We start from the raw sequence: 16,118 nt of genomic DNA, 5'->3' as shown, positions 1-16,118 counted from the left end.
TTTTAATTTTGGTTTCACCAACAGATGGCGCCACTTGCTTATTCTTGTCCAGGCTTAACCTTATCTTATCTAATCATTATTTCCTATCTTATTCATTTGCGGTTTTGCAGCTGAGGATAGTGGTTCGGTAAAACCATCGAAACTAGTGCTGTGAAAATTTGTAAATATAACGCTGATTTTTGTTAATTGACTTCTGAATCTCTTTTTTTATTAAACCTTTTAGATTTTTCTTTCACATTTCGAAATTTAGGTTCATTCCAAATAAAATTCACACATTTTTTGGTGTTTTATTTTTAAATTTTCTATTTTTAAATAATTTTTATAAATTTTTCGAAAAAATTTTTTAATTATAACCTGAGAAAGTTCGTTTGATGTTTATTTTCATAATGTTTTTAAAGAAACAGGACGTTGACAGATTGGGTCATGTCCCAGCTTTAAAAATTATATATATAAGTATAAATTTTTACATTAATCCTCTTCGACAGAATTTTTTAAGTAGCTAATTTTCTCTCGTGTTATAGATTGTATAAAACCGTGATCTTTAATATGATTTAGATTGTTTGTAGCCGATATAATAATCGGGTTACTCATTGGTACAGAATAAACATTGCTGGACTATTTTATTTCTTTATCATTTAACAAAAAATCTTTTAATTAAAATATTGATTCTTACTTCGGTTTAAACTTTATTTATAGTTAAAATGCCTAGAAAATGAAAAGCTGTCTTCAACTGAAACGCAGTTGATGTAATTGATATTTTAAAAAAATTGACAAGAATACAAAATTTATGAAAGTGAAGAATCGAAAAATCTTAATTTTCTTGTGGTGAGCACTGAAAATAAATGTAGAAGGAAAGAAGAAAATTAGGGAGAAAAGTGAGCAAAAATTTGAAGGAGAATTTGGCTGCCAGAAATACCAAGGTTGTTTCGAAAAGTTGGATGCTTTTGAATATACTTTCAGGATACTTCAAGGAATTTGGGTGTTCAAAGAGAAAACACTTGGACTTTTACACCAGCAAATACCATCAATTGAGCTTATGCTAACGGAAAACACAAAAACGGTATCATTGCAGATTTAAGTGAAGAGCGACTGGTTTTCGACTATATGTTTGAATAAATTTAAATTACGTTATAGAACATCATACCATCATAAACGGAGAATCCCATGATTTCTTAGTCGAATTATTTGAATATTCAGGAATTTATCCAGTGATGTATGTGGATGTCACCTAAAGACGTTTTGCCCTTGATGAAACCAGTCTTTCATCTCATGCCTTCAAAATGCTTAGCCTCTAAAGACTGATAAAGGCTCTGACTAAAGAGTGATGAAATGGATTATTAAGTTACGGCAAAGCAGGGCTATCTGCCTAAAAGGAGGAATGCCTTCGTGAAGAACTTTTTAAAGGAGACCGACTGGCATACACGTTACAATGAGAAAAACACTAAAACGCCCATGTAACCAGTCCGTTCGCCGGGATTCGAACCCCGGAGCAAACTACCAGTGTTCAGCGACTTTACCGCTCGGCCGTTTGTGGGCCTTTATGAAATGGAAGGCGATAACTTTATTTAAAATGAATGTCATAAATACCAAGATGTTTCGAAAAGTTGGATGCTTTTTAATATACTTGCAAAATGCCTGAAGAAAAAGAGCAAGCCATTAAGAAGAAAAAATAAATTTTTGCATAAAATTTTGTATTTTTTTAATTTAAAACTTTTTAATCCTATGATATTTGAATCTTGAGATTTCAAAAATAAAATATTTCACTAAAATATGAATAACATTTTAAGAAACTAAATGCAGGATGATAAAATTGTGTAAAGTAATGAGCACAATGTTAAAGCTATTTAAAGCAATATATGCAAGTCATCCTAAGTTAAAATGTCAGTTACACATCTTTCTCATTTATATGTCTTTTCTGAATGGAACATTGAAAGGCTTGTCAACCGTACTTTACTGTATTTTCCCTTTTAATCTATTCGTTTTCAGATGCATCGTAGTCTGGGACACAAAGTATTCTTTCAAAAGAAACGCAATTCAAATAAATAAAATAAAATCCTGGAAAATTTATATTAATAAATATATTTAAAATGCTTAGTTCGAATGAATAAATAGAAAATTTTAAAACATTTATCTGAAGATACAACGCAACACAAACAATTGAAACAAAAGTCTAAAAATTACCTAAAATAATAAATATGACAAAAAAAAAATAAATTATAAAGAAGACTATTTGAAAAAAAATAAATGATGAACCTTTTATTTGCACGCAGTTCGAATGGGTAAATAAAAATTTTTAAAACAGTTATTCGAAAGAAGCCATGCAACTTAAACAATTAAAATGAAATTCGAAAAAGAAAAAAATTACTTATAATAATAACAATTATAATTAAAAATATAATATAAAGAACATTATTTGTAAAAAGGAACGATTGTCACTTTTTTCCGCTAAGGGAAAGGAAAATAGATTGCCATATATTAAGAAATTCGCCAAATTCTTGCGCAAACTGAAAAAAAAAAAAAAAAAAAAAAAAAAATAGGCGCTCACATAAATTTGTGTATTTTTCCGTAAATTTCGCACTAAATTTTACAAAATTTCATATTTAGGCATAATTTGATTCGTAGAATCGTAATATGGAAAAACATTGGTATGTTATTTCAGAAAAAGTCCGATTTTGTGCCAAAATAACTAGAATAGAGCTATATATAAATATAATATATATCCTAAGTCGCGCTTTCGAGACATGAAGAACGCAAGTGAATTTTGTCAATCGGCCCAATAGAACGGGAGATATAGAACTGTGCCAATTTTTTTTTTTTTTTTTTTTTTTTTCCCGCGCAGTGTACGTACACCTTGATATGGGATTGATTTGAAAGTTATGTTAATATATTTTAATTATACACTTTTGTGTTATTTTCTCGGAATGAATCAAGAGCCGCACGAAATTGCCTTGAGCTCCCTTAAGTGCTATTTTCTCTTAGCATTTTGTTCTGTTTCCATTTTAATTCAGAGCATCGTGGGTCACAAAAATTACTTCCGAAAGCCACCAGTTTGACACCTTGCTGTAGTGCATCATGAATTTCTGTTAGCTGGCCAATCTTCAGCAAAGAATATTGTTTTAGTGTTTTGTGAAACAATTCACATAAAACAATGTGATACGTGACATGATATCTCATGGATTTTTCGCAATAATAATACATCTGTTGAAATAGTACTGTTGTTCATGAATTTTCAAAAATTCAACAAATACGATTTCGCAAGCTCCGTATTCAGCTCATACGGAGCCATGTGGCTTTTCTGTATTTTAACATTTAAAACTCACTTGGTGATAACTATTTTCAATCCACTGATGCTCTAAAAGAAAATGCAAGTCCTGAAGGGGCTTCATGGTAGCATTTTCTTAAATTTGAACAAAACATAGAGCAGTCAGACGGGATTACGTTGAAGGGAATGTATAAATATCGATGAATAAATTTAAATGGAATCATTACCAATGTTTTTATGACAATGGTACAGTTTTCTTCAGTGTAGAGTATCCAGAGTTTTTCCTAATCTATTTTAATTATAAATGCTGACTATAAAAACGAATAAATGTTAAAAATAATTTTACAAATTGAAACAAATTCATCATATTTCGATTTTAAACACTTGTTTTTGTAACTTTAGAAATATAAATACAATACTGAGGTTTTTCCAACTGTCATATTACATTTATATTTTTTTTCTTCCCAACAGAACATAAATTAAAAATATTTACGTATCAGTTATGTAAAAATGAATCAACCTGGTTTATGACTGATATCCCAGGCTAGCTTTTCTTCTTTCATCATAATAGAGATATCTTTCCACAGGAAAGTGACATTTTCAAATTCTGTTGCTTCTTTTGGCAATTGAGCTTGTACTGTTTGCTCCCCAAATATATTCTGAGAAAAAAATAAACAATAAAAAATTTAGCTGGAGTTATTTTTATTTACATTAAAAAAATGCTCCAAATAAAAGTATATATTCAATTGAAAATTGAACAATTAAAAATGTGCTGATAACACTAGTTGCAAACTACACAGACATATCTCTTTAAGCCACCACCTATATTATATACCACTTTACAAACTCCCACTACCTGTTCATAGTCTCAAAACATATCAATCACTTATCCACGTTAGTTACAGCACTTTTTCCATTACTCTTCAAGCATGAATTCCATTCATTACATGACTCTGAGCTCTCACATTTCTTATTTTCTTTATAGAAAAACCAGTTTCCAAAATTTATTTGCCCGCCAGGTTATGGCAATACTTAAAAACAAGGCTAAGGCCTAAATTCCCTTGTTCTTTTCTTCAAGAAGTTACTTATGCAGTCCTGAGGAGTTGAATTTTAAAAAATGAAATTTAGTTGCCTTTCTCAGTGTTGCTTCTTTCTGGAATTCGATAAAATTAAATATCTAGATTCTCCTAGTTGCAGCCGTTTTAACTGAAATATTAAATACCAAATCATCTTAAAAAGTGGCCTTGTCTTAAAAACTTAAAAGGATTTTGATTCTTTTTTCATTTTATTCATATCATTTATTTTTCAGATACTGAAAATATAGTAATATGGGCATTAAAACAAAACGAAATTTTCAGAAATCTTCCAGTCATAGTTTATACTATTAAATCCTCAGCAGTTTTAAAATAAGATAAACATTTAAGCAAATGAAATAGTTCTCTTTTTCTCTACAATAAATTTTGAATTTAATGAGAAAATATTTAAAGATCAATTTAAATTTTGAACACCACTTTAGAAGTTACTCCTTTTAATATTATACTTTAAATCAGTCTCATGAATGATGTATTATCGGAGACTACAGTTACAGACACTGTTCAGAAATACATATTGTAATAATAGGCACTGATTATTTCAAAATAATCATCATATATATTTTTAAATGTCTCTGTGGACAGTTTTGTAAGAAAAACAGTGAAATTGAGCTAGATCTCAGAATACATTCAGTAAATTCTTGAATACAACTTTCAGTACATATTTATGTCCTCTGTCTTACACATAGCAACAAATTCACTTAAGTAAATTTTCAATAATGTAATGAGATTGTAGATGTGTGTTAGTAATTTACAGTTAGTGTGACCGCCTTTTAGTTACCTCTAAGTTAAAATAAGGTGTTTATTTTTTACATTTTTAAAAATTAAAATCATGTTAAAATTTTACTAAAAATTAAAGTAATTTCTTACTAATAAACTAAACATAATTCCTTTTTAAAAATACGGGATTCAGCTTGTATTGAACTCCCCATCACACACGCACACACTCTTCTATGAATTTAAAAGAAACGTACGTTTTTGAGCTGAAAAGTAATACACTATTTTCTTCTTACTCAAAATACAAATCAATTAAAATCTCTAACGTAAATTACCTTAGAACTTACAAATCAAACCTACACTTCTAAATCGAAATTGCAACTAACGCTAGTTCAAATTTCTCAAACTGCTAATCATTAATTATGGGAAACAAAAGGCAAACAAAAATTAATTATGTAAGACGAATTTTATATCTTGCATTTGGTTAAATTTAAATTTTGATAAAGTTGAATATGAAGTAAAATACTATCACACCTAACGAGCATTGGATCCAGAACTAATTCATTACTAGCAATCTACAGAATTTAATTTAATTTTCATTGAAATAGTGATAAAATCTATCTATACCTATAATCAATGCCTGTAATAAACAGCAATACTTATAAAAAGTAAATTATTAAAACTGTAGAATTCAAAATCTTTTAGCATCAGTTTGCAAAATCAAATGAATAAAAAAGATGGTAGTGAAGAAAAATGATAAAATATTTTATGAAGATACATGAATACTGAATATAGAGTTATTATACTATATAGTGCTCCGTTAAACTTACCTCGTTAAACTTATTACCTAAAAATAAACAAACAATACAATTAGATGAAAACAGCAGATAAGCACGGTTTTGACAAGGTTCCGACAATATGAAAAGCATGGGACATTCCCAGTAAAACTATTTCTATGAATTCAGAAAAATGCTCTGAAGTTCGGAGAAATTCTCCTCTCGTGTGAAAATGCTTTCTTATCAGTGGTGCTATCAATTACATGAAGTATTTTATGAAGTCTTCGCAGAATCGACAGAGGGTATACAAGGCTGTGGAGAGTATGAGGAAAGTTCAATTACCTTCCACTTCCACAGAGTTAATATATTTCTCACAGGAGTAGCACTACGAGACTAGCATCATCAGGCAAGAAAATTCAGTTCAGAAATCCAACCATATAATCAGACCAAAAAAGAGGAGAAAATATTGGCTATATTATTCCTTAAAATCATGTTGCTTAGAAACAGCATGAGCGATTGAATGTATGAATGCATCCTGAATATGGTTTCACATTCATTTTTAGAGGTCTTAAATTTTGTTGCACTAATTTTGACCAGGAAAAGGATGAGTTCCATCATAAGTTGCTGGTTTGGGAAGGGGGCCATATGGACTACCAGTTCGATGCTGGTTTGTTATCAATAAAAAAAATCCTTGAAACTGTATGATACTTGTGTATTAGCATCACCAAAAATGATTCTGATGATGGCAATAACAGCTTTATAAAGATGTGGCAGAACATTATTACTATAAAAGGAGTTACGTGAAAAAGATACAGAGCACTTTGAAATTTAAAATTAGCCAACAGAAATGTCATATTTTACCAAATTTTAAAGTGGAAAATGATGGAATGGTAAAGTAATTATGATCTACAAATGAATATTTTATTCCATATAAATATATCCCACAATCTTTTATTCACCTGTAATGTGTAATTTACTAGACTTTCAGAACATATAAGAATTTATTTACAGTAAGTCTTTAATCACATTCGAATTCCTAAATAAAACGAAATTATAAGCGAAATAAAATATAGCATAAATAAAACGAAAGCAATACCATAATAAAACGAAAGCAATACCATAATAAAACGAATTATTAATAAAACGAAATATCATTAATAAAACGAAAGCAGTATCAGATAACACTTATAAACAGATTTGGGGAAATGGAAAAATCAATATCTTCTTGATTTAGGAAATTTTCATATCTTCAGCATACCTAAAACTAAGAAGAAACTTAAAGTTGGTGATATGGTTAAAGAAACTGCCAAAGCTAAGTTCTTTTGGGCCGCCCAGACGGTGTAGTGGTTAGGGCAGCTTGACTGCGATACCAAAGGGCCCGGGTTCGAACTTCGGAGAAGGCATCGACGCAAAATTGACTGTCCCTTCATAGGAGGTAACGGGATGGACGCCCATTTAGATGCCTTCACAATAAAATGGCATCACTTCTGGCCTTAGTAGTGGACAATGCCGTTATAGTCAATTTCCCGCCACTGGTGTTTCGATCCTTCTGGTTTTTCGATCGACTAACTCAAGTTTTGAAAGGACGTGATGGTCTTGTACGATCTTGCGCGGTGAAAACTAAAAGAGGAGACTTCAAAAAACCTGTAATTGATATCCCCCCTTGAATTATCAGACTGAAAAATGAACTGAATTAGCAATTTTTATTTAATATTCTTACAGTTCATGTTTACTTGCATCATGGAGGTAGGAAGTAAGATGGAGTGGCCCTAACCGGTTTCCCCCATACCTTGCTCTGAGGCACTGGCGATCCCTACGTGGTGACCAAAACATTGGGTAATTTACCATTAACTTCAATGGGTTTTGACACGATCGGATGTAAATATTTTGCAATTACGTTGTAAATAAACGTATAAATGTATATATTTTCTTTTTCTACAGTACTTCAGTCTTACGTATATGAAAAGAATACATTTTTAAACAACATTTCGTTCTGAACGGAATTAAATGTTATACTTTTCACAGAACAATTTGCTCAGAATGGTTTAATTTGAATGAAATATTTTTACAAGTTTTCGTTAATTACATTAGAAAAAAATTTTAAGGTAATTCGATTTTATTCAGTTAAGTATTACAAAAATTAAGATCGAAGTTTATTGTGTTATTAATATTAAAATTATGCATTATTTCTTTTCTATTTATGGAGCTTCTTACTAAAATATTTTCTCAAATGTGACATATTTTAGCTTTTGAGACATCTTTTAAATGGAAAACTATAAGTCAATTTATAATTAATGCTCTATTCAGTCCATTTCAAATTAGAGCACCTTTTATTTTAATAGCGAAATACTTTAAATAGTACTTAACTTCTCAGAATATTTCTGAAAGGGTATAAAATAAGGATTTTTTAAAAATATTATTTAAAACTTGTAACTGAGTTACAAAATGTAATCATTATAAATTTAATGTTATAATCATTATAAAATTAGATGCATTTAATAATTAGATTTCTTCACAGTACTTTCACTTGCTTATGAATTAATAAATCCTTCATTTCAAACACATTTATAAATAATTTAATAACTATTTACGTATTTTGTTAAAGGCAGATACATGCTTTTTGCAAGTACATGCATAAATACCCATACAAATTTCATATTTTTCATTTCAGGCATGTGCAAATCCTTAAGTTCTGTGCATTCACTATATTTTTCGAGTAAAATAATTTACACTAATTTATCATATACTCAAACGTTTATGTTAAATTAAACATATACTCAAAATTAAGACACAATAACACGCCGAATAAATACTAATTCAGAAGTCAAACAACAAAAATCAGCGTTATATTTAAAAAATTTTCACAGGACTAGTTTCGATGGTTTTACCGAACCATCATCTTCAGCTGCAAAACAGCAAATGATTTGCGGTTTTGCAATTTGCGGTTTTGCAGCTGAAGATGATGGTTCGGTAAAACCATCGAAACTAGTCCTGTGAAAATTTTTTAAATATAACGCTGATTTTTGTTGTTTGACTTCTGAATTAGTATATACTCAAAAGTTTAACATAAGAAATATGTATAAATATAATTTGAATGACAATTATATGCATTATTTTTAATACCCACTCAAAGGAAAGTTTTTCTTCAAAATTCCTCCACGATGGCATCTCTCCCTTTGGACAGATAGCCCTTACCTGCCTTAGTCTATTTAATAAAAACTTAACTTGACCTATGTGTCTAATTACAAATATTATAACATGCATAATTTTATATTTACATTTAGCCATCAAGTTTCAAACCTTTGACTTAAAACTCGTTTTAGGATACATTCATCATCAAATTCAAATCTTCTAGTAAATACATTTTGGCAGAGCACTCAGTTCCTCTTTTATCGATTTTACACAGTTTAATAATTCTCTGATAATATAATAAATAATAATAACTAAGTAAAACGTGTAAGCGCAAAGTGATTATTTTTCAGATATATAAAAATAAAATGATGAGTTTAAAATGAACAACAGTAAAGGCTCTCCTCTAAAAAATTTTAAAAGGTACATGTTACAATAATATATGGATGTGAAAAAAATTTACTTTATTTAAAACATTTTGGCGTTTGGTACATAAAATAAAAGTAGCGAATACTCTATCAAGGGTATCGAAAGACGTATACAATTTTAAAGGTACCGTATTTTTCATTCTTTAACCATAACATTTTTGCTAAAATCTATATTTTTGTAGTTCAACAGCTTAGAATTTTATAAAACAAATTCATAATCAAAATCGCTGTTGTTAGTTATCGGAAAATAACCAAGATGTGATTTTTGCGTAAATGTCACTAAACTATGCAAATTGCTATTATCCATCACACTATGAATGTTTCTTTCATGCAAAAGAGTCCCGTTTTTCGATTTGTATGGAACTGTCGTGTGTCGAAATAATATCAGAGCGCTGTCAAGCGAGCTTCTGAATGTAAGCAAAAAACACCCTATCTGGTGACCGAAGCTTCGAAGCAGTGCTTCACTTCTAGTGCCGATTTGGCCACTCCTTCCTTTCTTACCTCCATGACTTGCATAGTTTTAATTCATCAGCTGCGTTATTACTATAATTTATTGTTTCTACTTCAATTTAATATTTATTTATTAACTTCTGACTTTTCATGCTTTTAACTGATTTGCTAATTTTACAGAGTTTCGCTTTTGCTGTTTATGTAAATGTACTTGATATGTAAGTTGCTCTCTTACCTCTTTCTGTATATTAAAATAGTGATAATTTTTGCATAATTATTGTTAAAGGGCGCTTCTCTTCTGTATATCGAGAATGTTAATTTACGATGCGACTTTAATGGGAAAAGTACCACCGATGTGTTCCGGGCCTTTTGAAATAACTAATTCCTTTTGTAACTATATAGTTTTGTTTTATCTCAATTGCGGCATACCTTTCTTATGAATCTATTCAAGTCTTCACTTAGCAGATACTATAAGTAGGCTTTTGGCGGGCAGAAGAAAAATACTACCCTGAAGTTCAGTTGTAGTCGAAACCCAATTTCGGATGGTTATAAATAGGGCAAGTCCAACAAGTGGATACTACAGGAGAAAACTTTGCAATGATTATAACATCATTGTTTGCGAAGGAAATGAAAACTGCTGATCTCCGGATATTAGATGGTATTGGAATCAAGAATCCTATGGAGAAAAAAAATCAGAAATGGAGATAAGACCTAAAAGCGAAAGAATACTTCCTAGAATTGTGTGTGTGTGTATTTAATTACGGCAAAGCACACGAGGGCTATCTGCCTAAGGGGAGGGATGCCTTTCGTGGAGGACTTTCTAAGGGAAACTGGCTCGTATACACGTTACACATGGGGAAAACCACGAAAACGCCCATGCAGCCAGCCCGTTCGCGGGATTCGAACCTCGGACCGAACTACCAGTGTTCAGCGACTTTACCGCTCGGCCACTGGTGGGCCGAATACTTCCTAGAAACAATGAAATTTAATCGAAATTATGGTTGCGAAGTTTGTTCGACCTGTCATAAAAGAAACCAGCAGTTCAACTTCGACTAATGCGTCAGCGAAGTTCCAAAACCATTCTTGCCTGAACCAATGTCTACAATGCGAGCCATCTTATCGAACTAATTCCAAACATTTTACTGCATTTAGAGAAAAGGCTTCAAAATATCTATTAGAAAAGCCTTTTTAAAAATAAGTGTTTGCGAAGAGGACAGAGACTTCTCGCGCTTTCTTTGGTGGGAGAATTTAGGAGAGAAGATAAGAGTTGTGTTGGGAGTCAAGAGCAGGCCTTTCCTTATTGTCTCGGGTACAGAATATAGTACTATAACTAGTCAAGATTTTGATCTTACGTTTGTAGGGTTTCCCTTATTTTACATAACAAATTATTTTCAGTTCGACGTCTTTCCTGAACCTCTCATTTCCCCCTCACTGTTCCTCGCCAGCATGCAAATTTAAAGTTAAGTGAAGTGAGTATTTAAACGAGTAATCTTGTAGTTTATTCAGAGCGTGTTTTTGGTAGATAGCGCACGTTACGAGTCTGTCCTTGCTGTTACGCGGAGTTGTTGATAGCGTTTTGGTAATTTAATAAATATAACGCCGGGTAGGTTGTTGAGTCAGCCTAGTTAGCCTTAACTTAAATTGTTAGCCGAGCACTACTCTTTATCTCTGAATTTATTGTGTAACTATTCTTAAGTTCCAGCGCAAGTTGTCGGTGTTATTGTAAGCATGTACTTTTTCCGTTCAGAGTTTGACGAATAATAAAGGGTTAGTTTTACTCTTCTTCTGTGCTGGTATTCTTCACGCCTGTGCAAGAAGTCGCCAGGGCTTCCTTAGTAGGATCTAGCAGAGTTTATGTTACCAAAGAGATTACGTTCCTACACGTTTAAGAAAACCCTACAACAAGATTATGTTGACAATGTTATAGTTAGTGTTTACAAGTATACTGATTTAAAGGCCTTTATATCCAAATCTACTCCGTGGGCGTGGTTGTGAGCCCAGTGCATTGATTAGTTCAATCGTTGCGTTGATGGAGAGAACCCCGTTTGTTAGCATGCGTCCCCGTCAGGTTGAGGTGGAGCGTGTGTGAAGAAGCGCCTTAGCGCGTGTGGCGTAGTTCGTCATTTGTCCTCAGTGGGAAAAAGTGTGTGTAGTTCTCCGAATCGCCATTGGGAGAATCTACATAGATCAAAAGGCTCTAATATATACTTTTAAGCAAGAGCCGGAAAAATGTTCTCCACGAGAACTTCGCCATCTTGAGTTTATTGGCCAATTTTCCAGTGATATAAGATATATGAAAGGTTATGCCAACATTGCTGCTATTCTAGTCGGCCGATAGACGAAATTCAAGTTGAATTTTTTACATCTCAAAATTATGATTTAGAAACATATTAGATTTATATTTAGTGTTGCTCCAACATACGCATTTGATACAAAATGAGACTTTTTCTGAAATGACATGCTGCTTTTTTTCCCTATTTCGATTCTACGAATTAAATTACGTCTAAATACCTAAGTTTACAAAATTTGGGGAGAAACGAAGGAATTCGAGAATACAGATAGGCGTACGTTTTTCACTTTGCGCCAAGAATAGTTCACCTGGTGAACTTTTCAGTTTATGTTAAGCTTTTCACTTTCCCTTTTATTCTACCCGTAAGAAAACGATGCATCATTACTTCTTTATATATATATATATATATATATATATATATATATATATATATATATTTGCTTTCTATTATACTTTTAATCACAATAGTGATTCTTAGGTATTTTTTTTCGAAATTTTATTGTAATTATTTGAGTTGATTAATTGAATTATATTTCTTCAGATGATTATTTAAAAAATTTTATTCAACATGTCTACTTTAAGTATATTTACTATTTGTCTATATAAATGTTCCTTGAATTTTATTTCATTTATTTGAATTGCCTATCTTTAGGAAGACTACTAAGTGACCCAATATTCGTCATTTGAAAACAGTATACTACATGGAAAAAAAATACTATAAAATAATACGTCTTTTAATGGACCGTTCAGAAAAACTATATAAATGAGAAAGATGTATAATCAACATTTTAACTTAAGATGCTATGAACATACAAAATTTCGCGTTGTTTTAAACAGTTTTATCATCCTACTTTTAATTTTTTTTAAATATTATCTATATTTCTAAATAAGTTCAAAGGCGTCACAGTAAAATAGCGTAGAGATTTTGGTTATGATGTCGAATATCTTTACCGGCTAGGTAATTTAAAGGAAAACACAGAAGAAACGATTTGTTTCATCAACATTGAAAGTATAATATACTTCTTTACATAAACTCTTGAATTTTTAACAGATTCAGCTGAGAAATTGTGATGACTGTCACTTTTAAAGCTATGTTTCATACAGGCATTTTCTCCCGCGCAGCGAATAACTAACTCACTGTTTTATTTATTTTTTTTTTCTTTTCTTATTACGTGCTCCGCTCTTAGGCACTACACGGAAAGGGAGGGATGCCCCGTGGAGGTCTTTCTAAGGCAAACTGGCTCGTATCCACGTAACTCACTGTTATTCGAAGAACTCACTGTCGTCTGCCATACGCAAAGTCTGGATAGAGAGAAATACGGAAGCAGCCAGCTTAAAAGTATATAATGAGTTATTTTTTCAAACCGGTGGCCGCCAGAATTCAGAGAGGTTTAGTATCCTTCGCTGCATGGTGTATGATCTCCGAGCTCTGAAGTTTTTTGGTGAATGACGGCATTCGACTTAGCCTGAGCCATGTGCTTTTTCGACTTATGTGAACTGTGATTGTGTTGTGTTTGGGTGCATCGTAATTTAACATAAATAACTCCATAATTCTTCTTGAATTTGGATTTTTGTGGTTTGATTTTTGACCGAATCGTCACTATTTCGGTTCTCCGAGGAAACAAACGCTACGGATGTAGAGCCGACCTCAAGTATGAATAACAGTATGCCCAGCAAATTTTCCTTGAACTTCGTGAAAAAAGATTCTGGTGATAAGAAAGATGCGGCAGCTTTTACAAAATGAAAAATTAAAAGAATCATCATGATAAAATTATAAGTATACAGAAAACTGACGATTAAGTCCTTCCTAACGGCGGTGTCGAGCGCCTGCATGCAAGTTTTTTTTTTTTTTTTTTTTTCTTTTTTTTTTTTTATGTGTGTGTCCGCGCCCCTATATAATTTAATAATTTATTTTGGACGTTTTTCTCCAAAGTCCAAAATAAATTATTAAATCATATAGGGGTGCACTAAAAAAATTGCATGCAAGCCCCCAGGTTTGATCGCCAATTTTTAAAATCGTCAGTTAAGGCCTTTTTTTACTGCTTTTTCAACGAAAAAAATCGTTGGATAATGTATTTGTCCTTGCAAATGTACCTTCCACTTTACAGGATGCCGACCAAATTTGGCGCCCCGAAGTTTTACCGCTTGCGTGCAGTAAAATTAGGGACTTTCGCTGCATACCCACCAGAAACAGGCCTGCTAATAATGAACTGAAAAAAAAAAAAAAAAAAAAAAAAAGAGTTATTGCAATTACAACTAAATACATGATTAATCGCGCAGCGGTAACTCGGAGTTGCTGGAAGCTGTCAGGTTGACACATGTTTCAAAATATTCTAAGATCTATAAATCGACATCAATCACTTTTAAAATGTAAATTTTAATATGTACAATATATAGAGTTAATAGATCAAACATGGTGGTTCAGTTGACAAATAAATCTATATGCTTTCATAATCGAAATCAAATAGGAACCGAAGTGTTCCTAATCAAATAGTGTGCGAAGTATCAACATCCATCTATCGAACTGCCGGTGGAGAGTCTATCGAAATTCAGAAGGCACGTCGCGTCGAGTTAACACGCAACGCTAGCGCCATCTATCAATTAATCAAAATAATTTCCACACACTCCACACCAGAACTCTGTCAAGAGTTCACATCAATCAAACAAGAATCAAATTTATAGCAATAAGTATTTTAAGATATAATTATAAAACAATAAGTATATTAAATGAATAGAAAATATATTCAAACTATAATCACTATACTAAAATCTAAAAAAGGTATGTTATCATCAAATATAATTTGACACTCAGTAAATTTAAACGATTCTTAATCTAATCATATGAAACTAAATTATCAAAATAAACAATTGCATAAAACATATTCAATCATATTCATATTATTAAACAATAAAAAATTTTTTAAAGTTCTAAAGAATGTAATAATTGAACTGGTCGTTTTATTATTGTTCCATCAGCAGTTTTTAGTTCACAAGAACGAACTTTGTTGTCACGACCACGAAAAACGTTTATCACTCTACCACAATTCCACAAAAGTTTGCACTTATTGTTGCCTTCAATTAATACAAGATCATCAACTTTTAGATCATCATAAACGTTAGGATTTTTTAATTGATGAGCTGTCTGAAGATCCATCAAATATTGTTTTTTCCATTTAGTTCACAATTGCCTAACCAATAAATCTTGATAAATATTTTTTTTAGTCAGAGAGGACTTGGTAGAGCCATCTTTAACAATGGAATTAAAGTTGATAGGTAATGTAGAATCTTTGTTTCCAAAAATCAAAAAATTGACTGGCTTCAGTGGCAACGGTTCCTTGTGGTTATTGTACACATATGTCAAAGGACGAGAATTCAAAACAGCTTCCACTTGTGCTAAAACTGTTGACAATTCTTCAAACGTTAGTAAAGCTTTACCGAGAATTTTTCGTAAGCACTCTTTCACTGATTTTACTAATCTCTCGTAGAAGCATCCCCACCAAGCCCCTCGTTCTATTATAAACTTCCAACTGATTCTTTCATTCGACAGAAAATCTTGGAATTTCTCATTCGACAATAGTTTAGAGAAATGTTCGAGTTCTTTTTCTCCCTTTTTAAAAGTTTTCGCGTTGTCTGAATAAATTACTCGACAACTGCCTCTCCTAGATGTTAATCTTTTGAATGCCATCAAGAAAGAATCTGTAGAGAGATTTGGTACAAGTTCCAGGTGTATGGCTCTAGTGATAGCGCATGTAAATAATGTTACATAGGCTTTTTGACTTCCTTCGATGTTTTTTACATAAATCGGTCCAGCAAAATCTATGCCAGATACGTAGAATGGTGGTGTCTCATTGATTCTGTCTTCTGGAAGTTGAGAAGTGGTCTGGTCAGCAGACTTCAATGAATATCTTTTACAAATAAGACACTTGTTTATTATTTTCTTGATAACTTGACGTCCTTTTGGGATCCAAAAGCGAC

General features: G+C 31.8%; 1 protein-coding gene across 1 annotated transcript in view; it reads right to left on the bottom strand.

Annotated features, from left to right (window-relative positions):
* LOC118195740 (dynein axonemal heavy chain 2-like) overlaps positions 1-16,118 on the bottom strand; it is a 62,898-nt gene that overhangs the window by 13,271 nt on the left and 33,509 nt on the right. The window contains exon 8 of the mRNA XM_085823014.1: positions 3,783-3,921. Coding sequence (XP_085679140.1) covers positions 3,783-3,921 — 139 coding nt within the window. The remainder of the gene's footprint in view (positions 1-3,782; positions 3,922-16,118) is intronic.

This window comes from Stegodyphus dumicola, chromosome 8, assembly GCF_044657685.1.
Source record: "Stegodyphus dumicola isolate Sdum_Otavi_A_Nest chromosome 8, ASM4465768v1".
Classification (NCBI taxonomy): domain Eukaryota; kingdom Metazoa; phylum Arthropoda; class Arachnida; order Araneae; family Eresidae; genus Stegodyphus; species Stegodyphus dumicola.
The sequence above is the reverse complement of the archived record's forward strand: the minus strand, read 5'-3'. Positions and strand labels throughout refer to the sequence as shown.